This window comes from Colletotrichum graminicola (assembly GCF_000149035.1).
Source record: "Colletotrichum graminicola M1.001 genomic scaffold supercont1.24, whole genome shotgun sequence".
NCBI classification, from domain to species: domain Eukaryota; kingdom Fungi; phylum Ascomycota; class Sordariomycetes; order Glomerellales; family Glomerellaceae; genus Colletotrichum; species Colletotrichum graminicola.
Genome location: NW_007361028.1, coordinates 513,723 through 540,794, shown reverse-complemented (window position 1 = coordinate 540,794; position 27,072 = coordinate 513,723). Strand labels below are relative to the sequence as shown.

The window sequence follows — 27,072 nt, the reverse complement described above, 5'->3', positions numbered from 1 at the left end:
TCCCTTAAATATGGTTGGCTAATTTAGTAGCTGTGTGTAGGACTCTAACCTAGATAGATTCTATAGTGAATATCAAGTTGCAAAAAGGAGGTATCTTGTAGCTACCTTAGTAAGGATCTAGGTTAATGCTCTTAAAGCTGTAGCGAGTGAGACTAGGAATGGCATCCCTTGACGTATCCCTACGCTCGCCAGTAACTTGAACTAGGATACTTGAATTAAAAACGTCGAGCAGCAGTGCTGCGGCTAGAATTATCACCTAGATGTTGTCTTTAATAATTGCGTTGTGTAGATTGCGAGGATACGTCTTTTAGACCTGCTGCTGCCTCCCTAGCCTGTCCAGGACCAATTATGTTTTCCTAAGTGAGGTTGTAATCCTAAAATTCCTTACCTAGACGCAAATACCTATGCCTACTGTATATTACTACTAGCTACTATCTTCTATAAATCCTATTAGGATATTATATATACCAAGATGCTAAGGAAACCCTTGGACTAGGGTAAAGCTGTACTAGGATAGTAGTCCAAGGTTGCAGGGCAATTAGTAAACATATATCTAGAGATTAAGAAACATCCCTTGCTAGCAACTAGTACACTGATTCTTGTAGAGACCCCCCGGGAAGTTGGGGGTTTTGCCTAAAAGCCTTGGTTTGTTACACTACAAGCACTAAGCAGGCCCTTAATGTTGCTTGCAGCTACATCTAAGACGGTCATCTATCAGCACCTTAGGACTGTCTCTAACTTGGAGATTGCAGGCCTTCTAATCAATGATTGGCTCGCGTCTCTCTAAGGTTCTGAACCTGGATGCGGCATTAGCCTTACGCGAGGGGCTATTTTACCTTAAACACAGCGAGGACGAAGACAACTATATCTTTATGGACGACATTAACCAGTTTAGTTTTTTTCAGCAAACTTATTAGACATCATAAATCAACCTCCACAGACAAATCCACAACAGTAGACAAAGGCAACAGACATCATCAGTTTTGCAGCCAGCGCCCAGGCAGCCTCAATGGGAAAGAGACAACTAAATAATGCTTCTCTGAGAATTCCTTGCGCAGGAGCCACTGTATAGCATGTGTGTGCCCCGTCGGGACCTTTGGATATCAAACTCATTCAATATGCAACTTGTCCACTATTCGATGTCGACCGTGGAGTAATAGTTACAGGAGCAGGAGGCTGTTTGGCGCAAGTTGCCAACGAATAAGGGATTCCACGAAATGGTTGCAAAATGGTTGCTTACTTAACTTAACCACATGGTGCTATGCAGGGATCTGTGATGTACGGCTATTAGATGCACAATCCTCCGTTTCCCCTAGTCGGACAAACGACACCAAAGCTGACCCCCCTCCTCTCTCTTACTGCAGTTACTCTGAATGCCAACAAGTTTACTTTTGCCTTCAATCCGGCTTCTGCATCGGAGAAACGAAGAAGATCCATCCAAATCAAACTCCACCTCTGCATTCTCTTTGGCCATCAGTTCCACCCCCGAGGAACCAGTTGTCGCATCCCATACCCCCCACCCCCCAACTTTTGCCTCCCATCCGTTATGCTTCCTCGCTCCCTTTCCCCCCTGCAATGCATGCCCACCGTCACCTTACATCATACACCATACGCCACACCTCGCGCCTTCGGGTAAAACGATCCCCAAAGCAAGGCGCGGGAATAGTTCCATCAATCAGTGTACGCAGCCGGCGCGGCCTCCCGCCTCCAGCCGCCTCTCCAGTTGCAGCAGCTCGCTCAGCCCCTCCACGATGCCCTTGAGCTCCTCGGGCGAGGGCGCGGCGCAGGGCTTCCGTGGCGCGCCGCCGTACTGCTCAAAGTGCCCCATGGCCGCCTTGACGCCCACGAAGCCCGTCCGGATGGCGACCCAGTCCCCCCTGGCCACGACGGCCTGCAGCCGGCGCGCCTCGGCGAGCTCGCCGCGGGATGCGAGCTCAACGATGCGAACGCACGCCCGCGGCGCGAGGTTGGCCAGCCCCGCGATGGTGCCGTGGCCGCCGACGACCTGGCCCTGCAGAATGAAGTCGGCGCTGCCGCCGGCGACGAAGAAGCCCGGGGGCGCGTCGTCGGCCACGCGCGCGAGCTTGCCCGTGTTGCCGCACGTCAGCTTGACGCCGACGACGTTGGGGTGCCGCGCGATGCGCGAGACGCGTCGACGACAGGTCCAGCCCGGACGCCGCCCCGGGGAAGTTGTAGATGAGCAGCGGGACGGGCGACGCGTCGGCGACGTCGTAGAAGTGGCGGACGACCTGTCGTCGCCGAGCAGCGGGCCGTAGTAGCTGGGCGGCAGCACCAGCGCGTGCGTCGCGCCGCTCCTGCCGGCGTCCCGGCAGAGCTGGATGGTCTCGCGCGTCGACTGGGCCCCGCAGCCCGCGACGAGCGGGATCCGGACGTCGAGGCCCTCCTGGTGGATGGTGTCGGCGGCGCAGCGGATCATCGAGCTGCGCTCCTCCCTCGACAGGTGCACCGCCTCGCCGTTGGACCCGTGGACGACGATGCCCGCCACGCCCGCGTTGATGAGCCTGACGATGTGGCGCTCGAGCGTGTTAGTGTCGACCTCGTCCGACTCTGTGAAGAAGGCCAGGGTGGGGACGTACACGCCGGCCGGGAGTCGGAGATGCTCCGCCTTGGGGGCGCCGTACTGGGGCTCTCCCGCGGGTTGGGGAGTAGCCATGATGATGGCAGGATACTCTTGCAGTGACGTTGGTACCGATGATGATGGCATGTGCTAAGGAAAGTCGTCGAAGCAGCGCGGATGCAGCGAGGCAGAGAGGATAGAGAGGATGACAAGGAGACCAACACAAGGCGAGGGGGTAAGCCGGGGACACTCTCAATCTTATAAGCAGACAGACTTGGAGTAGCACAACTAGGTTCGAACCCTCGTTGCCGCCCGATTGAGTTTGCGGTGAGCCGAGTGGCATGGTGCATCACAAGGTGCAACGGCACTAGACGTGAAGGAGTCGGATCTTCTCCGCCATGCCGGTATTCGTCTCATTTTTGGGGCTGACTGGGCCGGCATCTCCTCAAACAAACCCCGGGGCTGTCCCGTCCAAGGGTTTTACCAACCGGCGTGGCGCCAAGCAGCAAATGCCGTCGACGCCCTGGCTCCAACACACATCAATAGTCGCGTGATGGAAAGAAAGGGAGGGGCGCTGGAACCACTACGCGGCGGGGAGAAGCCTCCGGCCCGGGAATAGATAACTTCGGAGCCGCGAGACTCAGCCGAAAACTCTCGAGTCTTGCCGGCGGTGTGCGAGCCAATTTGTCGCGACTCGAATCGGACGGTGTTGATTCGACCTAGTCTCGTCACTACGCAGTATGGCCACACTATTTCTGCCCTGTCCCGTCTATCTAGACTCGGCAAACCCCAGAATGACCCCCACGTACAACCGGACCCCCGGCCAAGTGCATGCGGTGAACTAGCAGAAAGACTTTGCACATCACAGGGTCTTTTGTATGACCGTTATTCCCTGGCACGAGCTCTCTCGCTACCCCTCAAAAGCCCCCGGGCAGTAGTATCTCGCCGGCCACAAACAAAAAAAGAAACTGGCGAGGATGGATGGTATTGGTCTGGCTTGCTCTCAAAGTCGCGAATCACGACGCAGAGTCGAACACCCCGTGGCTCAGCATTGGAGACGTCCCCCCATTCCCCCATCCCCCTCCCATCTCATCCCACGCCATTCTGGAAGTACGTCGTCGCCACACGCGTTACGCAAACAACGACCCCCCCGCCTTATGCACCCGTCAAGTTAGCCTCCCCCTCCTTGAACTGTCCTTCCGTGAGAACAACGAATAAGAGGCAGATACAGCCCCCCCCCCCCCCCCCCCCCCCCGTAGACGAAGTATCGCCGCACTTGTAATAAATGTTTATATTCCCAAAAACCGTGGATTGACCTTGAGCTGCCCCATTGGCGGAGGGCGGAACGTAAATTCCTACCGAGTTATACATTACACCACGCCCCCCCCCCCCCCCCCGCGCCAGAGTAGTTATCTTGCTTGTCGGTGTAGAGCAAGTCAGGTACGCGCTCAATTTCGGGCCTACATAGACCCTGGCTCTGCTGCTAGCTGCATTGCCTCCTGCTCACGTGAGGAGGCGTGGGGGTTTGAAGCGGGGGGCGGGCGAGAGTTTGACGGCAATCAGTTTGCCGCAGAAAGAAGCCACGACTATGGTCCTCCAGACCCCGTTCGTTTCAGACGTGGAACAGAATCCCTTGGTCGACTGCTAGGACATACTTGGCGATGATCGGGTTTGCTTGGCGGGCAAGAGAGGTCTAGGTACAAACCTTGGTGTATCAATCACTTTACTGCTTACATCCCACTCCGACTACGAGTTGGCCTAAAGACTCAAAGGCTGGGCAACGATTGACTGGTATTTCCTACAGCCTTGACTATTTCTTTGCGTCGCTGTTCTGCACAGTAACCGAGAACCCAGCGGTATATCAATACGATATCCTGATAGGCCATTTCATGCATCGTTTCCTGTGGCCACCTGCTTCGAGGTTTAGGTCAGGGACGATGATAAGTGAGCTGCGTATCATTGCTTCACTTCTCTCAAAAGAATGTAGCATCCCGGGATATTAAGCTGGACGATTGCCAGCAAAGATCTTCTTTCACACTCCCAAAGTCATTTAGACTGTGACACCTGCTGGACTATATGGGTCATTCCGAGACATAGCTCGAAATTCAAGACCGGTGTCCTGGCCAACCTAATGGCTTCTTGTGTAGTCCAAGGTAATCTATAAAAGCACAATCTCTGCGAAAACGACAACAAATCTCCCGAAAGGCTTCGTCTGGTTCCCATCGGGTTTGAGCATACCTCAAGTAAGAAATGGGATGGTCTCGCCCGAGGCGACAATGGTATACCGCTATGGATTCCTCGACGAGCATTTTAATTATGCCAGATATACGGCCAAACCCCATAAGCCATTACGATAACTGACTGCCAGCTAATCTTTGCCAACAGCGTTAGGTGATCAAAGAGATGTGGTGACCACTAGTTGCATTGTCCCCTTTTCTCGTTAGTGCCGAAGAATCAACAGCATTCGCGCCGTGCGAGCCTTTCGGGACCGAGTTACGAGCTGCCGTCGATGCTGAGGTACACCGACCAGGCCATAGAAGAGCACATGCTGCCGTCATTATCCGCTTCGTTACCGAACAGACTGAACCAAGACCAGCAGCGTCACTTTCGTTCGCAATCACCCGTCATCGTCTGTCCCGTGATTAGGGCGTTGTCGTCTCGGAAGCACACATGGATGCGTGATTGGTCGGAAGGGAACTGCAAAGATGACGTTGCAAGGGCTCATCGCGACCCCGAGCCTTTGAGCAAAGGCTGCCGAGTTTGCGACAATCACCAGACCGCGGCCACTCACCGCTCGAATCTGCGGGGGGGGAGGGGCTTGTCCATCCAGAGATCAGCATCCGACAGTCTGTCTCGTCGGGTGAGCTCTTTCGACTATTCACTTGGACTCTATTAATACGTTTTTTTTTAGGTATGTTTACGTATGTCGATGCTGCTAAGATCGAGGCGAAGCTTCAACGACAGCTTGGCGCTGCGTGGACCGTTGGAGAGAGATCGGCAGAGGGAACATCGAGCAGGCTCGGGGAAAGTCGTAGCGAACATGTTTTTTGCTTCGGAAGAGAGGATGGAGTTCTAGATGTCCATTGAGGGTCATGCGGGGAGGGGGGCACGGGGGCTATGAACGGTTTACTGGAGAGCTCAATTAGGTACCTACTCGAGCTCTTTTTTCTTTTTCTTTTCTTCTTCTGCCAGTGGAGCTTGACCTTTGTTGCTGGGCGCAGAAGAAAATGAGATTGGGGGGGTGCCAAGACACACTTGCATCGCGAGGTGTCTAAAATTAGCATCACATACCCGCACCTCCTCAGCTGGCCCAGGGACGCAGGTTCAATGACTATCTTTTGCCTGGAGTGTGGATGGGCGAGCGAATGAGTCGAATGAGAAGAGAAGAAAACAAATCGCTGCAGCGCTTCTCCGCCCCCTCCACAATCATAACACGCCGAGGATTGCGTGGACTTGACGAAGACCGACGGGTTTGACAAGACGAGTGGAAAAACATCTCACTGGCCGTTGGAAGGACGTGGTGTCGATCATCCTCAGCAGCGTCATCGGCTGTTGGGCAGGCAAGCTAGTGCCCTTTTTTCGACCTTCATCTGAGACATGGACGGATGGAAAGCAGGGAAACAGAGCAGTCGAGCCGGTGATGCAGCTCCTGTACGTCGGCTTGTTCTGTTTGCTTGGTTGTTGCCGAGCTGGCAAGGGGCATGCGCGTCCCCGTGGCTCTGCTCCTCTTGGCGGGGATATGCCGGCGGCGAATGGTTGTCATCTCAAGTGATGGGCGCCCAAAATAATAGTTCAAAACCATCATGTCTGGACTGGCAGAGCCGGCGGAAGAAGATCGAAGATGGGGGGGACCCCCCCCCCCCCCCCCCGGTTCAGCACCAAGCTTCCGTGACTGGTTGGATGGACGGTGATTTTCGAGACACTTACCTAGGCCCAAGTATCTCCGTGATTGGCATGCAGCCTCCCCGTTCCTTGCGGGTGACTCTCGGCGCCTCATGCGTGCGGCGTTGGTGTCGTGCCCCGGACATCGTCCCGGCGTTGGTTTGGCCATTACGGAGTACTTTCACTGCCAAGAACTCGTACCGACGTGTTGAGGGCGGTCATATCCGTAGTTATGCTGCTCTCTGTCTGTGGCACGCGACGCTTGTCCTCAAAGGGGATACCGATACAAGGGGCCCCCAGATGTATCGTATTAAGCTTTCCTGGAGACCCCGGGGCCAGACGAGTGTGGACAAGACGAAGACATTCTGGCTGGCTCCGAGGGAGACGAAAGGAAGCCTCAAATGCCACCTACACCACCAATTGGGCCCTTTCAATGGCACAAAACGAAACTACCGGGGGCCTTGAGTCGCTGGTTGAGGCTGGGGCTGCGAGGGGGTTCTTGGCTTCCTTCATCGAAACCCACTTTTGGATAGCTGCAATATGACTGGGAGGCCGCGCAAGATGGAGACTCTGACTTGCCCAGCGCCAAGCGTCCATCCAAGCCCCAAGCCCCCAAGTGACGATGCGCGGCGCATGTCCCAGACATTGCTGTAAGATTGTACCGAGTACATTGCGGTGGGTTTCTTTCCGGGGTCTTGTCGTTGGTCTTGTCGTTAGTGCCGGCCGGCAAACAAACGTTTCTGCATCTCCCCAGGAACAGAGCTGTCTTGGAACGTGATTATATATATCGTGCATCATCCCGCCCATGTTTTATCGATTCCCGGTCCTCGTCACTCCAATCTCATCAGCCACCAAAGCACTACAACAGCACGCCTGCTCAAACAACCAATTCCCTTTCCCACCTGAATACTCCATAAAACCATAACAATACACGAGTCAACCGCCAAAATGCACTTCACCCGCCTCGCTCTCTCCCTCGCTGCCGCCGCTGCCTACGTCCAGGCAGACCTCCAGCTCGACAACGACGACATCCCCGCCCAGTGCGGCGCCGTCTGCCGGCCCATCTACGACCTTGGCCAGGCCTGCGAGGTCGACGATGACCTGGTCAGAGACGACCTCACAGAGGACCGTCTCGAGGCACAGTGCTTCTGCACCAACAACAGCATCAACGTCTCGCAGTACGCTGCCCTGTGCGCCAGCTGCATGGAACAGAACGTCCGAGACCGCGACGACCTTGACGGTGAGCATCTCTACCCACTTCGGAAATGCCCCCTCCCAGTTACTGATTCTCTCAATACTAGACATCAACGACATCCTGAGGACGTGCGGCTTCGCCAGCACCTCCTACGCCGCCACCGCGTCCTACGCCTCCACCACGCCGTCCGTCTCCGCCGTCCGCCCCACCAACTCGGCACAACTGACCACCACCATCGCCCCGGGCTCCGGCGTCGGCGGCGGAGCCTCTCCTACCCAGTCCTCCGGCTCCGGCTCCGGCTCCGGCAACAACAACGGCGGCAGCCCCACCAACGGCAACAGCCAGCCCACTCAGACCCCGAATGCCGCGGGCGTCGTCTCTCCCCAGGGGCTCGGCCTGATCGGCGCCGCTGCCGTCGGTGCTCTCTTTTTGTAAGAAGAAAGAACAAGGGGGGGGGGGGGGGGGGGAGGGGGGGGGCGTTGTTGGCTTTTCTTCCATTACTCATGGATGATCGTAGCGTACGATTTCTTTTTCTTCTTTTGGCATATGAATGGACGAGATATCAATTTGGGTTTCAGTTTTCGCACCGGCAGGCGCTGTGGGACATATACCTTAGCATTGACAGTCGCTTCAGGAAATATTTATGAGTTTTAAGGCGATGCAGCCTTGGAGAAGGGGTTCAATACAGTCTTCAAGTACCTTGAGTATTCAGTTTACCCGCGGTGGTCTCGTTTCCTTGCAATCGATGAAGCCTTCAACAGGTTGCGCAGTCACAGTCTCAACGTGCAATGTAACCCACGTTTGATTGACAGAGCCATGCTTCAAGCTGCACCTCTCGCCTCGGCGTTTTGGAGTACAAGTTTGGTTGTAGAAGATCGCAATGTTCTATTACTAGCTAAGGGTCACGGGCAACGCGCAAGCTGTCCGACCTCGCTCGAAACATCGTTGAATGCCGGCTTACTTCACACGTCATAGCCGATTGCGTTGAGAGGGGGCCCGGAAGCGGGGTTCCGCTTACATTGGACAGAAACAATTTGATCTATCGCCACTTTTCCTCCATCACACGTTCCAATATCTCAGACGGCGGCACTTCTCGGAAACCACTATTATCTGCCAGGCGTTCTGGAAGGCTGTCTTGCCGAGCAGTGAAAATGGTCAACCTGCCACATCCCTTCAGCGAGATTCCGCGCGTCCAGTTGCTCTACAACCGCCCGGCAGACATTGAAGCGCTCTCGCGGCTGACCAAGGAGCTAGGCAACGGGACATCGGTATGGATTGCGCGCGAGGACTGCAATTCCGGACTGTCGTTTGGGGGAAACAAAGTTCGCAAGTTGGAGTACGTCTTGGCCGACGCCATCGAGCAAGGGGCGGACACTCTGGTGACCACCGGGGGCACCCAGTCAAATCACATGCGCCAGACCTCCGCAGCTGCGGCGCGGCTCGGACTCAAGGTGAGCTCGCAAGTCCTAATAGGGGAGGGCGTTTGGATTCAGCGGTACGTCTGCTGAGAGAGAGGGACCAGGTTGTGTTGTACCCCCGTGACGCTGTGACATCGGGCGATGCCGAGTACAAGTACGCGGGCAACATCCAGCTCAACGAGATCCTGGGGGCCGAGACTTTCCCCGTCGGTACAGGCGAGGACGATGTGATTTCAACCCTCAAGGAACGGGGAAGCAAGCCGTACCACATCCCATCCGGGGCCAGCACCCACCCTCTCGGCGGCCTGGGTTACGCCCGATGGGCCTTCGAACTGCTGGAGCAAGAGGCCGAGCTCGGGACGTCTTTCGACGTCATCACCGTGGCTCTCGGGTCCGGCTCGACCCTGGGCGGCATGGTGGCCGGGTTCAAGCTTGCGCAGAAGATGGGTCTGAAGGGCTCCGAGAAACGGCTGATCGGGTACTCGATACAGAAGCCGTCGGAGGACGACGTCGCCGGCCTGGTCTTGGGCATCGCGAGGACCGCGGGCTCGCACATCGGGCTCGGCCCGGACGAGCTGACGCGCGACGACTTCGAAGTGGACTGCTCGTTCCTCGGCGGCTCGTACGGGCGCCTCGACGAGCGCACGGCGGGCGGCATCAAGGAGCTGGCGCGCACGGAGGGCATCCTCACCGACCCCGTCTACACGGGCAAAGCGTTCGCGGGGCTGCTGCACACGGCGAGGGACGGCGGCTTCGCCGGCAAGAATGTTCTGTTTTGCCATACCGGAGGCCAGGCCGCGCTCGGCGCTTACCCGAAACTGAGATAGACGGACCGTCTCAACAGCAAAACCTCACCAAGGCCGAAACAGGCCATGACTTGAGATGGAGCGCAGGGTTTGGATGATGTTTCTGAATTTCAAATGGTATCTCTCTTTTTAGAAGAACAAAACAAAACAAAACAAAGGGAATACACTTTTTTGTTAAGAAAACTTGAAAAAAAGACTTCCTTTTTTCCCTCCAACTCCAGCTCAGCCCGCCCCGTTTATTCTACTTCCCTCCACTTCCTCTCCAACTGTTTGATGACGAGCGCCCGCGTCCCAGACTCGGCCAGGATCGAGTTCGCCTGCTTCCCATACGAGGCGCCTTGCATCTCAAAGTGGTTGGAGAAGCCGAACCCGACTGCCGGCATGCCGCACGCGGCGGCGTTCTGCCTGGCGACGTCCTGGATCTGTCCCATGGCCCCGCCGCCGTTCGCCGATCCCATCGTGCTCAGCATCCGTTGCTGGCCCAGCGCCGCCTGCGCCTCCATGATCATCTCCCTGATGGCGGGGACGGTCTCGGCGTACACGGCACGGCGAGCCTTGCACGCCTTGAGGAGCTCCGACGGGTCGGGCGGGGACCGCGCGCAGGCGTCGGCGTAGAGGCCGCGCATGCGCGGGCTGTACATCTCGCACATGAGGCTCGAGGGGACCATGTCGCCCTTCAAGGGCATGGAGGCGGCGAGGGCGGTGCCGCGGACGAACTCGTGGTAGCAGGACGGGCAGACGGCGCAGTCCTTCCATCCGTACCACCGCCGGTTCTGGAAATCCTCGTCGCGGGGGCAGAGGGGCAGGCTGGCGAACTCGAGCGCGTAGGACTCGAGGGGCTGCGTGTCGGCGGTGAAGAAGCCCTCGAGGAGCTTGCCCATGTACGAGGCGAAGCGCGGGCTCGCGGGGTTGAAGGAGCAGAGGATGGTGGTGCCGGGGGACACGCCGCACTTGGTGACGAGGGAGGACGAGAGGCCGAGGGGCTCGGCGATGGTGGCCACGCACGAGGCGCAGATGCTAAACTCCTCGGGGTGGGACGGGAAGGTGTACCACTTCCCGTCCTTGATCCCCTGCGGGCTGCAGAAGTCCTCGTTGCACGCCGCGTCGAGGGCGCCCCAGAAGACGGAGAACTCGCCGGTCTCGGCGGCGCGCGACATGGCGACGCCGACGTTGAAGTGCCCCAGCATACAATAGACCAGGCTGCCGTACCGGGAGGCGAGGTTGTCGCGGCCGGCGTCGCGCCAGTTGCGCTCCTCGCCGGAGCCGACGATGTGGTCGTGGTAGCAGGCCGCGCAGATGAGGACGCCGCCGGCGGCGGTGGCGGCCGGTGTGAACCACCTGCGGGAGCCGACGGTGACCTTCTGCCGCTTGGCGCAGGCGGGCATGGTCATGCGGGCGACGGCCTCCTTGGTGAAGCCGGCCCAGTCGTTCTCGGCCGCGGCGGTCTTGTAGACTTTCTGAATGTACGGGGTGGACAGGTCGCACGACCACACGTCGGTGGGCGCCTGGCCGGAGGCCGGCTCAAAGTTTGCGGCGAAGCGGTAGGGCTGGATGTGGTCTTCGAAGCACGCCTGGCAGACTACCATGTTCGGGACGGCGTTGTTCTTGGGGCGGAACCACTTGGCCCCCTGGCCCCCCATGACGCCGTCGAGCCCTCTGCAGTCGGGGATGGTGCTCCTGTGGCCGAGGAAGCTGACGAGGTCCTCGATCCGCCCGGTGGCGAGGGTGTTTCGGAGGATGTGGTCTCTGATCCGGGGCTTGCTGAAGCGGCATACGCGGGGCTTGTTGTCGTCGCATACCTTGCCTCGGAAATCGTGCTCGAAACGGGTGCCGACGAGGTAGTCCTCGTAGCATCTCGAGCAGATGGGAAAGTCCGGGGCGGTCGGGTGGGTGTACCACGTCGTGCAGAAGGTGGCGGGGCTGTTGATGCAGGCGACCACGCCGCGTCCACGCTTCCTGCTGGGCGGGCTGGCTCTACGGGAGTTGGCGCGCGGCCTGGTGGGCGACATGATGGGTTCCTTGATCATCGGCAGAGGCCCTCGTGGGGTCGCGTCCACCGGCGTGATGGGTTCCGGGGTAGGGTTGGCGGATGGGGGCGTAAAGCAGGACGACCTGTGGCTGGTGGGGAAGTCAGGGGTGGAAATTTCATCGCCGGGGGTCGACGGCACGGAGTAGATGGTGGACAGCATCGGGGAGGGTGCGAAACGCAGGTTCTGGAGGGTTTCTTCTAGGTTGTCCAAGTCGATGACCCCAGGCCGCTGCTTGGCCCCGGCGGCTGCTTCCACGGGGCTCGTCGCGTTCTCCGGAGGCGTCCAGACACCGTTGGCGACACTAGCCTGAGCCCGGGCGGCGGTGTTAGTCGCTGAAGTAGATGTCTTCTTCGGCGGTTGTGCGGTCCCCTTGGGCAACTGGCATGTTGCTTCTCTCTGGGGCGGCGTTGGCGGGGGAGGAGGAAAGCTGGTGATGGCGCCGGGTCCCGGGCTACGGAGTTGGGACAGACGGTCGGCGGCGGAAGAACCGGGCGAGGAGGCCGGCATTTTCGGGGGCGCCGATGGGCCGTTGGCGTTCGGTGCCGGGCTCCCAGGAGGAGGAACGTTGAAGCTGGTGTAAGAAGATGGGCTGGGATTTCCCGTCCACTGGGCCGTCGGGGGCTGGAGTGTTGCCGAGATAGGACGGACAGGCTTTGGTGCCGCCAATGTGTCGGAGGTGGCCTTTGGTACTGAGCCGGATTTCGTGACCGGTTGGGGCCGCGAGCTCCGCGCCGGGTTCGACGTGGGAGGACGGTGGGACATGGTTGCAATGGCGGGCCGATACTGCACACTCTCTAGCGTGTACCCACAGACTCCGTTGCAGTGCGGGTGAGACAGACGACGATGACTTCAATCTCTATCTAATCTGGCCTTGTACCAGATAATAGGAGACGGCAAGGACAGGCTTTGAAGGAACAAATAAGAGCCCAATGGGGGGGGGGGGGGGGGGGGGGAAGCTCTTAAGACTAGGTATAGAGAAGGACAAGGAAAGGTCTTGCGGGAATCATGCAGCGTGCATCCGCAACGGGACGAGGTGCATGTTAAAAGAAAGCTTCCAGTGAGAGTTCGACTGTTGCCGAGCTCATGGAAGGGAGCGTCCTCCCAGTTGGTGCCCGATGGGCGGAATGCCGGGCCACCCGTGGAGACGATCCACACCACCTCATGCCCGACTTACAACGATCGCCCTGGAACAGATGGCGGGAGAGGAGATGAGAGAAAGGGAAAGAAGAGAGACCTTCACAGGGGTATTGGGCAGGGCAGAACCGGTTTGGCATTTCTCTCATTTCCCGTTGCAATGGGAGGAGGCCTTGTTTACCCTCGGCGTCAGGGGGAGAGACAGAGAGGCATTGAGAGCAACTGGGCACCGAAAACGCTCAGGCTTTCTGAGCGCGGACCGTAGAAGAATCTAAGTGGCATTCCATGGCTTCGGGGAATTCTTTCCGTAGAGGCGGCCGGGGGACTTGGACAGGGGCGTTGGCTGCGAACATGCTGCTTCGGGCGTGGGAGTTTGATTGTTGGGCGTCAAGATGCGGCTGTTGTTGCTGTTTGTGATGTTCTGGAAGCCAAAAGACAGGTTTTTCCACCGTGCCCTGGTTTTTCCATGGCACATCTTGAAGGTTGGGCAGCTCGCAGGGGCATCGTTGGGATGAAAATCGAGACGAACGGCCCCTTCATGAGTCGCGAACTGGGCTGGTCTAGCCAGTTTACCCTCCGCACAAGCCAGCAACCATCATCCAGTAAACAAGACTCCCCCCTCCAATGCCCGGCAGTTCCTCTTCTTCCGTTGCTTCTCCTTTGCTCCCTGCCTCGGTCTATTCTCACCTTACCCTGCCGCAGTATCAAACGACGTAATATGACTGAAGCATCTAGACTCAATGGGGGGCCACTCGGGTTCGCGCCACCCGACTTTTCCGAGTGCAGTGCATCTGCTAGGTGAGAGCGGAAGCGATCGAAGCGAGGCAAAAGCGCGCCGAAAGCCACGCGGACCGGGTGTGGTGTTCAACAGCTCCATGCACGGAACGCGTCTTCGGATGAGAAAAAGGAAAGGGTGTGCTCATCGATGATCTTTGTGCGCCGATACACTCAAGCACTGGCCACCACAAGCCTTCAAGGGGGGTGGGTGAGGGGTTGATTATGAGAGTGAGTAAGTGAGAGAGTGAGTAAGTAAGTGAGAAAGAGAGTGAGAGTGCTTGGCAAAATGATGAATTGCTCTACCTACGCTTCCGTAGGGCAAGACACCCGCACAGAGAGAGAGGCGCAAAGGACAAAACCTCCGGCGCCCACGCCGAGGACTCCTTGGCGTCGAGCCAGTACGCTAATGGTAAGGTCTATTCTGCAGGCCCGGTGGCTGACGCACGTAGCATGCTAGCCTTTGGTTATCTCTTCGGTTTCTGCTTTCGGGGGGGGGGGGAGGCGATAGGGATGCCTGTTCGATGGGTGGCCTTATTCCCGTTGGGGAAGAACAAGTCCGCCAAGCGTGCTCTTCATCGGCTCTTTTGGCCTACATTCCGCGGGAGAATGAGTGAGCCAAAAGAATGTGTTGTTTCCCATACATGTGGCAAACCAACAGCTCGTCGGTTTCCTCCATGCATGCATGTTCCAGCTGCCGACCAAGCCCATCTTTCTTGAACATCATCTTGGCGTCTTCGGACTATTTGGACTTGTGTTTTGCCGATAACCGCTTCAACTGTCAGAAAGCAATACAATACCATGCAGATACCTCACCTGGACCATCGTGGCGACCCCCGATGATCTATCAGAATACCAAGATGATCCCTGCGCGCAATGTTGCCGTTCCATGGGGCGAGCTGCTTGGACGTGCCAAAGCGGGTTAGTTCCAACGCCCGTCACACCATCCCCCAGGTCCGGGAAATTATCACAACAGGGGTAACACCACTTTGGGGGACTCTATATAGGCTCTTATTGATGGAGACGCCCAGGGTAGGGGAGTAGGGGAAGAGGAGCCTCTATCTTTGAAGGGATCATGGGTTCGTGTGATAGGTAGTTGAAGCTGTCCGTCCTTGTCCACTTTTCGTTTCTTCCTCGCCTTTCCTCCCTCTTTCTCCCTTTACATTGAATTACCTTTGTTCAATTTCCTTCATTCATTCATTCGTTCGTTCGCTTAGTTTGTTCCATCCTGCGTTCAACCATACCCATCCAACCGGCGTCACTCGTTTCCGCCGTTGGCCCTACTTGACGTGACAGGGAATCGGGAACACGGCGAAGCTGGCCCAGTTTCCATCGCCGCAGCGCAGCCCATCTGCGCTCCGGGACGCGCCCATTCAGTCCTTTTGAATCACAGTACACTCGTTTCAAGAAAGAGACCTCGAAGAAGAGGTAGAAAAGCAGCAAGGGAGGGGGTGAAGACGGAGGAACAAAATACAACACGCTCGTTTCATTATACCTAGGAAATCGACTCGGCTCTGCGAACATTCTTTTCTCTCTCTCTCTCTCTCTCTCTCTCTCTCGCGTCCCGGCTAGACTGAGATGAATGTGCCGGATGTGCACGCGTAACACAGAGGGGAAAAAAGCTCAGACACGACGCAAGCGAACCAGACTTTCGAGGATCTTGCCGCCCGCCATCCTTTCAAGTTTGGTTTCGCAGCCCAGGCAGGGGGAACTGTGAAGGGGGGGGGGAGGCGAAACTCGATGTCCGACCGCTCGACGACAGAGATGATGAACGACCGCCCTCGCCTGCCGGACGAGCCGGACCCGATCGTGCCCAGGGACATCCGGGCCAAGCGCGCCGTGCCGTCGCTGCGCAAAGCGCCCACCGTCCGCAGCGGCAAGGGGTCCATCTTCGGCAAGGCCTCGATCCCCAGCGTCTACTGGGCCGGCGACGACCCGACGCCCATGAACCACGAAGAGTTCACATTCTACCGGGAGGGCACGCCGCCGCCCGACGGCGAGAAGGCCTCCGTGTCGCGGTCGCTAGCCTACCGGCAGAGCGTGTTCGATCACGACGAGAGCGAGCCCGGGAGACAGCCCGGGTGTTGCGGGCTCAGGCGGGGGGCGTTTTGGCTGCTCATCGGGCTCATCGTCCTGATCGCCCTCGGGGTCGGCATCGGTGTCGGAGTGGGCTTAAACGCGGGTGCTGGGAAGAATGCCAGCAAGTCGGATGAGAATTCCGTAACGACGAGGTTCGTTTCTGAATCATCTTCCATCGAGTTCCGCGTGTGCCTCGACTAACAAGCAAACCAACCCCAGTCCCTCACCAACTACTACAGCGACGACGGTGCCGTCTCCGACGAAGCCGCTGATCGTTCCGACGGTGACAAGTTCATCGATAACCAGGGGCTCGGCGCCATCGGAAACAGCTTCGTCGACGGCCGCGACTACTACGCTGGTGACGTCGACAACCAGCTCGACCACGACGACGGCGTCCCCCACGGCGACTTCCGGCCCCAACTCCATCTGCCCAGAGGCCGACAACACCATCTACCACGTGATCGGTTCCGACAAGAAGTTCCTCCGGGTCTGCGGGGTGGACTACTCGGGCAGCGACGGGGCCATAGACATGTTCAACGTCGCGGCGGTCAGCATGGGCGAGTGCATGGAAGCGTGCGCGAAGGCCGCCCAGTGCACCGGCGTCTCGTGGGGCAACGTCATGGTCGACGGGGAGGCCCAGCTGCGGTGCTGGCTCAAGAGGGGTCTGATGAAGCCACATCCGGCGGTGGCCAACTGGAACTTCGCCATCTTGCAATGACGGAGGTTTTCATTTTATTTTGAGGGGGTGAAGATTCTTGTAGGTAGTTTTGGACGATATGTAATGATAATATCGACTGTTTGAAAGACATGTCGTGGACGGAGTACAGAGATACCACGAGGAACTGGCGCATTCGGAGTCTTGACAGACGACTTCAGATCGCACTGCAATCCTCCTCAAGAGGTATTTATCTCATCTGACGCTAGCCTCTCGAAAAACACCGTGAAACCCGTACCCCCAAGGTCATAATCATTATTACCCTTTCCAAGCATGTCATACCCGACATATGAAAGAACCCAGTTGAAGACTCTGATTGTAATACCCGTTTTCCCGCGAGTGAATGCTGCTTGCTGGCGTCCCGTGCTGGCGGCGTTTTGGGATGCAGTACGCGCATGCATTTGCGTAACGGTGTACTAAGGCCGGGTGGACCAGACGGCCTTGCTTACCTATGGTTTGCAAGAGTGTAGGGCTGACGAACACATGACGCGACGCGTTCCAGTACATCAAGAAGTCTGTGTTGTTGACGGCTATAATTGTTTCTGACCGTTATTGCTCAGGCGTCGGCCCGGCGCTCGTGATCTGTGCGACGAGGGAACTGCACTGTCCCGTCCCCGTCGGCAAGATGAGGTCGGTGACGCCCGGCACGTCGCTGCAGGCCTGCCACACGGCGCGGAAGTCCGAGAGGTGGTCGTTGCGCCAGGAGGTGTACGACGAGGCGTACGTCGAGTAGGCGGAGCCGATGGAGCCCGTGATGGTCGGGTCGACGCACGGGTCGGTGATGGTCGCCGAGAGGGCGAGGTAGGCGGCCACGTCGACGGGCACGGTGGGGGCGCCGTCGGTGATCCTAGGGAGGAGGGACGTCGCCACCGAGTTGCAGGCGTTGAGGTCACGGCGTTCCAAGACGGCGGCCTCGGCGGCGGCGCGGGCCTCGCTGGCGCGGTTGGGCGCCTGGACAGCGTTGGTTGTTGCGGTAAGGACCGCGAGTACAAGGGTGGAAGGACGCATGTTTGTGAGTATGATGTTTGAAGTTGGCTAAGGACCTAGCGGGGAGAGGGAGAGAGAGGTGTCGTGGCACCGGGGGGGGGGGGGGGGGTTGATATACTGGCGGAAAAGCCTTTTGGTTGAGTCCAGGCGGGATGGTGATGCGGCGTGATGACGATGTTATAGAGTGAAAGCACGGCCTGCAGCCGTCTGATATTCGAGTTGCCTCCCGTGGGAAGACGTCCTCGTCTTATACCAGCATAATGATTCAGTCACCGTGTGGCTTAGGAATGCGCTGATGCCTCCTCTCGTTCGGATTCGCCGGCTGAGGTATGCGGCTTCTCCTGTCATGGGCCATCTCCGATCTGCATGCACGCCCGGGTACAGTAAGACGGCTTCCTCGAGGTATCCCAAAAGAAAAAAAGCCTCGCAGAGAAAGCAGTATGCCCCATACAAACTAAATGCGAAGATGGACTAAGAAGGGGAAACCCGTATCTCTACCAGACATCTATCTATTCGCGCCGCCCCTTTGGTCATCTTTCCCCTCGTGCCGGGACCTACAGAACGCGCGCCTCGCACAGCCACCGCCGTGCCGGGCGCGCTCAGGAAAGGCGAGAATGGACTTGGCATTAAAGAGAAAGAGAGAGGGGGGAAAAAAAGGCCAAAACACTAAGAACTTGTGGCTTTTATGCCATTGGCATGCGCAAGGCCGGGGAACGAGACATCCGTGGTTGTGTTGGGCAATCCAGGCAGCCCCATCCCCTCCCTCCCGTGCCACTTCGGCCCGGAGTGACGGACGGATGGTTGCGTGCACTGCGGCCGGTGCATTTTGTCGAACGTACCTATATATGCTGGCTTCCGCCGGACCAGTGTCCATGGGCCTTGATGAGCTGGGGATTTCCACGTATTGTTACGCTCCTCAACGAATGGTGGGAGGGAGGCCTTTGGAGTACTCTTCCGCTCGGCGTGCTAGCAGAGGCGAAGCAGCTGCCAAGTATCCGTAATGTGCTCATCAACTCTAAAAGCGGATGGCGCGCCATGATCATCGCCAAGTTGCTTTGACCGTGAGCTGTGACAATTCTTCCTCGCGCCCACTGCCCCCATAAAAGCAATCCGATCTTCGGCTTGAGCAGCTTGCTGCACTTCGTGGTATACTATGCAGTGAAAACCTCCCTGCCTCGGCATCGTCATCATTATGGGTTGTGGCTCGCTACGTAATCCTGCCTCATGCATCGATTCCAGTCGCGCTTTTGCTCGTTTTCCCTACACGTTTCCCCGCCGGTCTTAGGGTCCTTCCGAGGTGCAGCTGTCCAGAACCTTGGCGTCGGGCTGCTCCCTGAGTGCCTTGGAATGCCTCGCGTAGGACTCAAAGAGCCCCATGAATGGAATGATTAACAGGGATATCGGCACCAGCTGGCTGAAGACCATGTCGTTCTCCTCGAGGTGTACCTCTCCCTTCATTGCCTCGTGCCCCCCGCGCGCCATCGTCCATAAGCGAGAACACGCCAAACCCAAAGTACACGGTCAGCCTCAGCAGCGTCTCGACCTCGGAGGCAAGGAAATACCAAACGGCCAAGAGACACATCTTCAGTCCCTTCCATAGCTTGTTCTCGGTCCACCGCTTGAAAACGGCCTCGGGACTCAACACGTTGACCGGCTGGCCGCCCTTGTTGTTGATGAGGTAGCCTCTAATGTGGTCCATCCAAAAGAGACGCCCGGTGCGCCAACTAAGGAACATCTGAACCACGTAGCTGTGAGACATCAGGGCCATGTTGATGACCATCATCCTCCACGGGTACCCGCCCTTTCGGCTTATCGACCACGCACTTCATGGGGCACCTGTACTGGCCAGGGTGGTAGATTTCCTCGTACCCGGCGACCCAGAAGGCGTAGATCAACAGCAAAAACGTGGCGGCCATGAAGCAGATGCGCAACGCACGAGCGAGGCGGGCCGCCAGCTCGGTGTTCTCGTGGTGGTACCTCCGGGGATGCGTCCGCTTCACGCTGTCGCGCATGCTGCGGGTGACAGCGAGCGAGAGCAGATGGGCGAGGGTGCAGAACCACGCAAGGTCGGTGACGATCAGGAAGTGGTACGTCGATATGCTGCCATCGGCGACATCTTTGATCCCGCCAACGAGCACGGCCAGGCCGGTCACAAGCTGGAGTTCGCTGAAGGTGTTGACGAGGTATCTCGCCGATGGAGGCAACGAGGGACTGCAGGTCGGGGTTCATGCCGAGGCGAAACATGAGACGGCGCGTTGGCTCGGAAACGTGTTTTATGGCGAACCGGTCTACCGGGTTGAAGGATTGACGCGCCTCGTTGGTACGCCCTCTGACGAGGCAGAAGGTGGCCAGGCAGAGGGTGATGAAGGCCGTCACGGTGAAGGTCGCTATTACCTGGAATCGCAACGTCCAATCACTTCCCCAACAAACATATGGCATCGCTCGAGTGAAAGGCACTGACGCCGGCTCCGGAGTATTTCTGGCAAGCCACGGCGCACATGGCTGAAAAGTCAGCGCTGGCTTGAAGACATAGAGGCCTCGTCCAGCCGGGAACGGGCTCAATCATCGTATGATGTTTCATTTCATCAACCTTGTTGAATGCTTGACAAGAGGAGGATGCCAGTTGCATCTCCCGAAGACGGTCATCTGCGCCTTGGGAAAAGCGACGGGCTACAACTCTGGCGGGGTGGGGCTTGTCGGGCTTGAACTGCTCCACCCGGACCGGGGATATGTCCGGGTTTATATACAAGCTTCGGCCTGCCGGTGTTTCTCAGCCGGAGCCGGCAGCGAGCCGACCGTTTCCAGCAAAGCTTGCCGGACTTGTCAGACGGGAGACGACACTCTTCCGCAACGCATTAGGGATTGATGGGACGTCCCACTCGCGAATCCATATCCAAGGGCCACGGCCATCGATTGCGCGTGTAGCCAAGAAATTACACCACATTCAATCGTGTATGATTTTCTGAACAATACGTTGCCCTCGAGCGGTTCCATGGGCCACGCGGCATTTTGATGAGAAGGCGCACTGCGTATGGTACCTGCGGCTGGGATGGCGTACACTGCATCCGTAGGTCTGTCTAGGTTTCTACTCAGTATGCAGGCGTACTCAATTCCAGACGCAGCGGAATTCCCAGTGACGGTGGGAACCGCTGTCCCAAGCCAATCACGGTGGCTGCTAATCTATCGGATCGGAGAGAAGAGATGGGGTTTGTGGAAACGTCGGAAGCAAGGCATTACACTAAAAACACACTTGGAAACCCGAGTGGGGGTTCTATCCACGAATGCTCGTCCTCCCACGTCCAAGCAAGGAGAAGAGAAGAGGCAGAACATCTCACGGACTCGGCTCGTCCACATGCCTGCCCATCGGTCTTTGTGTCGGCTTGCAGCGAACTTGCTCCTTTTTGCTGTGATATCAGCAATACGAGACAGGCAGTGTTGCCCTGCAGCTTTTCACCCCTTTGTCTACATAGTAGGAACCTCCCAAGCGTCCAAGAGTGCATAGCATCTCCTACGTCCTCCGTCGCATGAGCCGCCAAGACTCCTCTCCCCATCTTTCTCACCTGAAGACAGAAATTGAGTACTATACCGGGGCCCAATCGTACGGCTGAGATGCCTGGCACAGGCCCGCTCTGCGGCGCAAGGTTTAGAGGTTTAGCGCCCATGACCCTGCGCGGGATCCACGATGTGGGCACGGGGATGAATCCTCAAATGTGTTTAGTTGACAACCGGGCGATAGAGAGAAGGAAAAAAAAAAGAGAAGAATGAAAAAAAGGAGAGAGAAAACAAGAGGAATAAACGACAAGGCAAAAGGCATGCTGCTGCTGCTGCCACGGCCCTTTTCCCACGTCATGTTAGCACTCACATCTGGAAGAGTGGCGGAGCGAATGCAAGCCTCGGGGACGTGATCCGAGACTTGACTACGTGAAAATCCGAGAAGCACTGCGAAATGGAGGCCGTATCAGGCAGAGGCCGTGGGGTCCACTGGGGCGAAGTCCGGTCTGAGGTTGATGACAAGAGATACGCCGAGCTGAGATGCGATATCCAAGACGGGGTTTTTTCTTTTCATGACCGCCACCGAGTCGCCATATCCGTACTGGCATCCAAGTTGCACCGGGGTATTTGAGAGTTCCTCTATCCGTAGTTCTTTCTGTCTATCCAAGATGGAGCGCTTGGACTAGACGGGCAGATGCACGTCCTTTGTGGGTGACCGGCCACATAGCGCGCGTAAAAGACGACCGACATAGCCAGCCTTTGGGTTGTCGTGATTTGGCCGCCGACGGTTGAAAGAAAAGGGCCAAGGGCCGCCAGCAAAGGCCACGACCCGTAAGGGAGGGGAAGTGCAGAAGCGCCCGGATTCACTGGCCTGCGATGATGAGCAGTGGAATTCGAACCCCCCTCGGAGGAAGGCTCTTGAAACAGGACGGCTGCATAGTCGACTCACCGTTTTATTTATTTATTTCCCGGGAGGGAAAAGGCATCTTCCCTACTCTCCCGGTCGACCTTTTGTTTCTCGCTTACATAGTTGCTCGGAACGGGCATAGTCCTCATCAAAGCCCCATTGAAGATCAACCAAGCTGGTGAACCGAGATGGGATGATGATAATGGAGGGATCCAGAACAAACCGCGGCGACTAGAGGCGGGAAGGATCTCTGAACTCGACACACTGATACTCCAGGCACATCAACAAGAGGGGGGAGGAAGAGGATGAAAGTGGTGTGGGGGGAGGGGGGGGGCGGCCGCCGCCTGAGAGATGTGTGGTGGTGGCGCCGTTTCAGCGATAAACCCCGGTTCAGGAGCAATGATGGCGATGCAGGGGTCATGCCACAAAGGCGTCTAGTGAAGGGAGAGGGGGGAGGAGGCCACAGAGTCCAAGACGAGAAGATCTGGATCCAACAGCAAGCAGCGTGTCCCACCGAGCCTCACTCAAATTAAACACCCAACGACCGTTGCCCGTTGCGGGTGCCCTGCTCGCCGGACGCCCAATCGCTGTCGTTCCCTGGATCTGGAGGCGGACCGGGGGCCGTTGGCTGCCACATCATGTTCTCGGCCTGCGTGGATGGCCTCCACCCTCCCCCGGTCTCTTGGACGCGCCTCGGTGGCCCTTGAAGGGCTGACGGGAGCCTTCATCTTTGGTGTATTGTGCCTGACCCTCGGGCGTCATCTACCAGCGAACAACCCCTGTAAGCTTGTAGAGGAGCGAAAGCTTCGGCCGCGATAAGCCGTCTTACATAGATTACGCCTCCGGGGGTCCGTACCCTAAGCCCGTACTGGGCCCGTCATGACACCGCCCCAGCATGCGAGACTTTGCAGCAAGGAGGGAGGGAGAAAGAGGAGGAGGAGGAGGAGGAGTACCTAGTGATGACGAGATGGGACGGAATTACGATGCAAAGAGACGGCATGGGGATGGGGCGAGAAATATACGTTGCTGACCACGGCGAAACCGTATAAGAGCGTCCTCCGTGCCGCCGTCGACATGTCGGCCGTCCCCTCTGACCTCCTTGTTCCATTCCAACGTCGTTCGAACACTTGCATTCACTTTCATTCATTCACAACGCTCTCTTCACGCTGTGCTAGCCACAAGCCATTCTTTTCGTACACATAACTTGCTAGTCAACAAAAAACCTCGATTCAACCACCCACAGGTCCTCCCATTCATTCGAACAAGAAACCCGAAATCAAGTCCAAGATGCAGGCCAAGATTCTCGCCGTCCTCTCCTTCGCCGCCGCCGTCTCGGCCCACGGCAAGGTCACCTCGCCCACCCCCCGCGTGGCCGGCCAGGCCTTCGAGGAGGCCTGCGGCAGCACCCTCCTCAACACGGAGAAGTCGGACCCCTTTGGCAACATCCAGGGCCTCGCCCAGCAGGCCGGCAAGAACCTCGACGCGTCCAAGTGCGACCTCGACCTCTGCAAGGGCTACAAGTTCGCCGACAACGCCGCCAACGTCCAGAGCTTCTCCCCCGGCGAGAAGATCGACTTCAAGGTCGAGATCCGCGCGCCCCACACCGGCGTCGCCAACGTCTCCGTCGTCGACACGGCCAAGAACTCCATCATCGGCTCGCCCCTCATCTCCTTCACCAACTACGCCAGCACCAAGACCGGCGTCGCCGCCAACAACACCGCCTTCAGCGTCACCCTCCCCGAGTCCCTGCCCGCCACCTGCGCCACCGCCGGAAACTGCGTCCTCCAGTGGTGGTGGGACTCCCGCGAGGCCGGCCAGACCTACATGTCCTGCGTCGACTTCACCTCCGCCGGCTCCGGCTCCGGCCCCGGCTCTGACTCTGGTTCTCCCGCTCCCGCGCCCTCTGCTGCCGTGCCCACCACTCTCGTGACCTCCTCCGCCCCCGCCGCCACCAAGCCCGCCACCCCCGCCGCCTCTGATGAGCCCAGCGTAAGTCCTATTCCGCCCCCCAGCGTCCGAAGCTCTCTCGCCCTCCCGGAAACACTTGATAATGGTTGAACACCGGCTAACCTTGCTCCATACAGTCCTGCAACAAGCGTCGCTCCGCAAAGCGGGCCCTCCGCCAGCGCATCTAAACTTCATTTTAGAGTTTCCGAGAGAAGGAATACAGGTCAACCTTTTTTATCTCTCGTCTTTGAAGACGAGACGACCCGGAAACAGGTGCCCAAAAGGAAAAAAAAGGTTTTCACGCCATGGGCAAGGAACCATGGGCGGAAAACCCCCCCCCCCCCAGGATAACTCATGTTCTTGTATAAAGTTCATACTTTTTTTCTTCTTCTTTTTTTTCCCCCTCTCTTCCCATGTTCAATACTTGGTTTATATAAACTGTATTTTTGACCAACTCCCACCATCACATGTTCCCGATTTCGACGCGTACACCGTGACGATTTGTGTTTTAGTGTGAAACGCAAAAGGGCCAAGATCTTCCCTGAGCAGCAGGCCCGCGATGCGAGTAAAGTTCGCTTGGGCGGGCAGAGTGCGGTGTTGACGTCCTGGTAGAGTTCGTCGTCTCGTCCGAATCCTTTGTTGTTTTTGACCCGTTCCTGGTCCCATCACAGACCCAAGCGCCGACGTTCCCCAGCTTTGCATCCCAACTTGCGTTCCACCATCGCATGATGCGCAAAACTTGCTCCCTTTAGCCTTTACCAAACCGAACGACGCCCACGAGTCCCGTCATTTGGCGTCGTCCGGAGTGATGTGTGTGTGTGTGTGTGTGTGTGTGTGTGTGTGTGTGTGTGTGTGTGTGTGTGTGTGTGTGTGTGTAGTAACGGCAGTGGGCCGGACAAGATATGATCGCTCTTAACGACGGTCAGCTAAGAGGCAGGGGGGGAGGGGGGAGAGATCGGTTATAAGCAGAAAACAGAACATCTCCACAAAGGCATGCAGATCACCCTCCCCAGACCCTGTGTCGCATCCCGCTCCTCGGCTAGAGCTTCTCATCGATAGCATACTGAGTAAGCGATAGCAAGCAGGGGAGGGGGGGAAAAAAAGAAGAAAACAAAAGAGGGAGAAAAGGCGACTTCGGTACTCGCGTCCGATCCGTCTGCACTTGCAAGCAAACCCCCCGTCTCTGCCAAGCGCGACTCGAAACAGCAGAGACGGGAGAAGACGGGAGAGGAGATGCCGAAACTTTTGGAGAGGGTTGACCGGACAGCAAGCATTCCCTTTGTTCCGCAAGCCGGTGTTGGCAGCGCCAGGCCGGGGGTCGCGGCGGTATTGCCTTCGGAGCCTGAGCTGAACAACGCCGTCGACCCCGCCCCCCTCACGGGGATGACGCGGCTTATACACCAGCGATGGGTTGTCGTCGATTCTGTCCTTGTTTCCTTCACCGTGTCGTCGTCGAGTCAGCCGTCGCAGTAGCCCTACAGCTTTAGGCTGGAACTAGTCGACACCCACCTGGACGCGAGCACGACATCAGATGGGTGTAGGGAAGAGGGAGGGGAGGGGTTCGTCCAACTGGGAGGAATAGGCTTTAATCCAGGAGAACAAAAAAGAAAAAGGGAAAAAGAAGAGAAAAAGACAAACGAAACGACAACAGACTCGGCAAACGAAACGACAACAGACTCGGCGGGTGTCGATCCCGCCAAACTCAGTCACGACCCGATGACGGCAGCGCCCAGCGCTCGCTTACTGATGGACTCTACGTGGACCCTGAGCGTCATCTCTAGCGTCCCTTGACCTTCAACGCCGAGCGGTTTGTGCCCGTGATGGCCAATTCCACAGAACAGCGCCGGCCCAATCCTGGAAGACGTTTCAGTCGTGGCATTGCTGCATCGACGTACCATGTACTTGTACGCGAGGGCCACCTCCGTTCCACGTCCGCTCGAGGCCAGGACGGCCCGGCTTGCTCGCGGTGTCGGGCTCGTCCGCGGCGAATGCTACGGTGCATGGGGTGCGATGATGGAGTGCATTGCTGTGGCTCGTGATACGCCATATGACAAAGGTCCTTGAGCAAGACTATCACCAGGATGGAGCATGTCCACTCCCAGTTGCCCACACGACAGGGATGATCCGGCGTTGTGGCAGAGTGGTCTAATGCGCAAGACTAGAAATCTTGTTCCTTCGGGAGCGTCTGTTCGAATCAGGCCAACGTCGACCAATCTTTTGCGTTTTACGATACCTTTTGTTTTATTGTTCGCTTGCCAAACATGGATTGTACGAGTCGCAACATTCTGCTGCATGGCACGAATGAACATTCTTAAGCCCCAAATGACCGAGGTCCGCGGTCCTTTGCGCGTGACCTTTTCTCCCTTCCTTTGCCTTCTTCTCTATTTATTTATCTATTTCCATTCTCGAAAGGCACTGGCGTAGCGGCCAGCACCAAAGCTCGATTTGCTCTGTGTATTGCTTACTACTGTCGATGAAGGCATACAAACAAATGGCCTAAACTCAATCCATAGAATAATAGCTTTCGCGCACCGCGCCACGCCTGCCACATCCCAAACCCGCCCCGCCGGTCCCCCGTGCCGAAACCGGCGCCGTCATGAACCGTCATCTCGGACCTCGCACGGGACCAATAGTCCGGCGTCACCGGCCATGCTCGGCACTTCACTTGGCCCGCGAACCCGTCTTTATTTATTCCTTTACCGACTCTCTGTCTCTCTCTCTCTCTCTCTCTCTTTCTCTCTCTCTGTAACCCCCGTTCGTAACTGTGCCGACCATGCGGTTTGCCACTCCGAGCAACTCTATCGTCTCGGACGGACGTCAGATCTAGCTCGCTTGCGACCACAATATGAAAAAGGCCATCCGGGCCTAATATGAAATGCTACCGCCGTGATTAAGACAAAATGCACGTGACCTTTCGCTTTGAAGCTATAGTGAGCTGCAACCCAGCTCAGTTGAGGTCTCCACATTGCTGGATTCAAACATGCAAAGCTGTAACCCAATGGGTGGAGTCGTGCACGATCGCGGGACGCCAGATGTGGTAGAGAGAGACCTTGCCAGTCGACTAATTGAGCCCCGCGACCGCGGGCGTGTGTATCCTAAGATGTGCACGTGTTATGGGAGGGGGAACA

The 27,072-nt window shown here is 57.4% G+C and overlaps 8 protein-coding genes and 1 non-coding gene across 9 annotated transcripts; 5 read left to right on the top strand and 4 right to left on the bottom strand.

The window, feature by feature from the left end:
- Positions 1–1,675: 1,675 nt before the first annotated feature.
- GLRG_06490 (dihydrodipicolinate synthetase) lies at positions 1,676–2,674 on the bottom strand (the record flags this gene model as incomplete). Its single annotated transcript, XM_008097175.1, has 1 exon — positions 1,676–2,674. One exon carries the CDS (start codon positions 2,672–2,674, stop codon positions 1,676–1,678), a length of 999 nt encoding a protein of 332 aa, XP_008095366.1.
- A 4,734-nt stretch (positions 2,675–7,408) lies between these two features.
- On the top strand, positions 7,409–8,090 carry GLRG_06489 (uncharacterized protein; the record flags this gene model as incomplete). The annotated part of the gene is made up of 2 exons (XM_008097174.1): positions 7,409–7,700; positions 7,762–8,090. The coding sequence occupies 2 exons, from the start codon at positions 7,409–7,411 to the stop codon at positions 8,088–8,090; spliced, it is 621 nt and encodes a 206-aa protein (XP_008095365.1).
- A 716-nt stretch (positions 8,091–8,806) lies between these two features.
- Positions 8,807–9,900, top strand: GLRG_06488 (1-aminocyclopropane-1-carboxylate deaminase; the record flags this gene model as incomplete). The annotated part of the gene is made up of 2 exons (XM_008097173.1): positions 8,807–9,106; positions 9,178–9,900. The coding sequence occupies 2 exons, from the start codon at positions 8,807–8,809 to the stop codon at positions 9,898–9,900; spliced, it is 1,023 nt and encodes a 340-aa protein (XP_008095364.1).
- Positions 9,901–10,115: 215 nt separating this feature from the next.
- On the bottom strand, positions 10,116–12,671 carry GLRG_06487 (uncharacterized protein; the record flags this gene model as incomplete). Its single annotated transcript, XM_008097172.1, has 1 exon — positions 10,116–12,671. One exon carries the CDS (start codon positions 12,669–12,671, stop codon positions 10,116–10,118), a length of 2,556 nt encoding a protein of 851 aa, XP_008095363.1.
- A 2,886-nt stretch (positions 12,672–15,557) lies between these two features.
- On the top strand, positions 15,558–16,614 carry GLRG_06486 (uncharacterized protein; the record flags this gene model as incomplete). Its single annotated transcript, XM_008097171.1, has 2 exons — positions 15,558–16,048; positions 16,116–16,614. 2 exons carry the CDS (start codon positions 15,558–15,560, stop codon positions 16,612–16,614), a joined length of 990 nt encoding a protein of 329 aa, XP_008095362.1.
- A 546-nt stretch (positions 16,615–17,160) lies between these two features.
- On the bottom strand, positions 17,161–17,619 carry GLRG_06485 (uncharacterized protein; the record flags this gene model as incomplete). Its single annotated transcript, XM_008097170.1, has 1 exon — positions 17,161–17,619. One exon carries the CDS (start codon positions 17,617–17,619, stop codon positions 17,161–17,163), a length of 459 nt encoding a protein of 152 aa, XP_008095361.1.
- A 1,260-nt stretch (positions 17,620–18,879) lies between these two features.
- On the bottom strand, positions 18,880–20,098 carry GLRG_06484 (uncharacterized protein; the record flags this gene model as incomplete). Its single annotated transcript, XM_008097169.1, has 5 exons — positions 18,880–19,012; positions 19,107–19,346; positions 19,423–19,809; positions 19,883–19,992; positions 20,060–20,098. The coding sequence occupies 5 exons, from the start codon at positions 20,096–20,098 to the stop codon at positions 18,880–18,882; spliced, it is 909 nt and encodes a 302-aa protein (XP_008095360.1).
- A 3,186-nt stretch (positions 20,099–23,284) lies between these two features.
- On the top strand, positions 23,285–24,132 carry GLRG_06483 (uncharacterized protein; the record flags this gene model as incomplete). Its single annotated transcript, XM_008097168.1, has 2 exons — positions 23,285–23,986; positions 24,082–24,132. 2 exons carry the CDS (start codon positions 23,285–23,287, stop codon positions 24,130–24,132), a joined length of 753 nt encoding a protein of 250 aa, XP_008095359.1.
- Positions 24,133–26,070: 1,938 nt separating this feature from the next.
- GLRG_13167 lies at positions 26,071–26,152 on the top strand. Its single transcript has one exon. It is a non-coding gene; the product is annotated as a tRNA-Ser (tRNA).
- Positions 26,153–27,072: the final 920 nt, after the last annotated feature.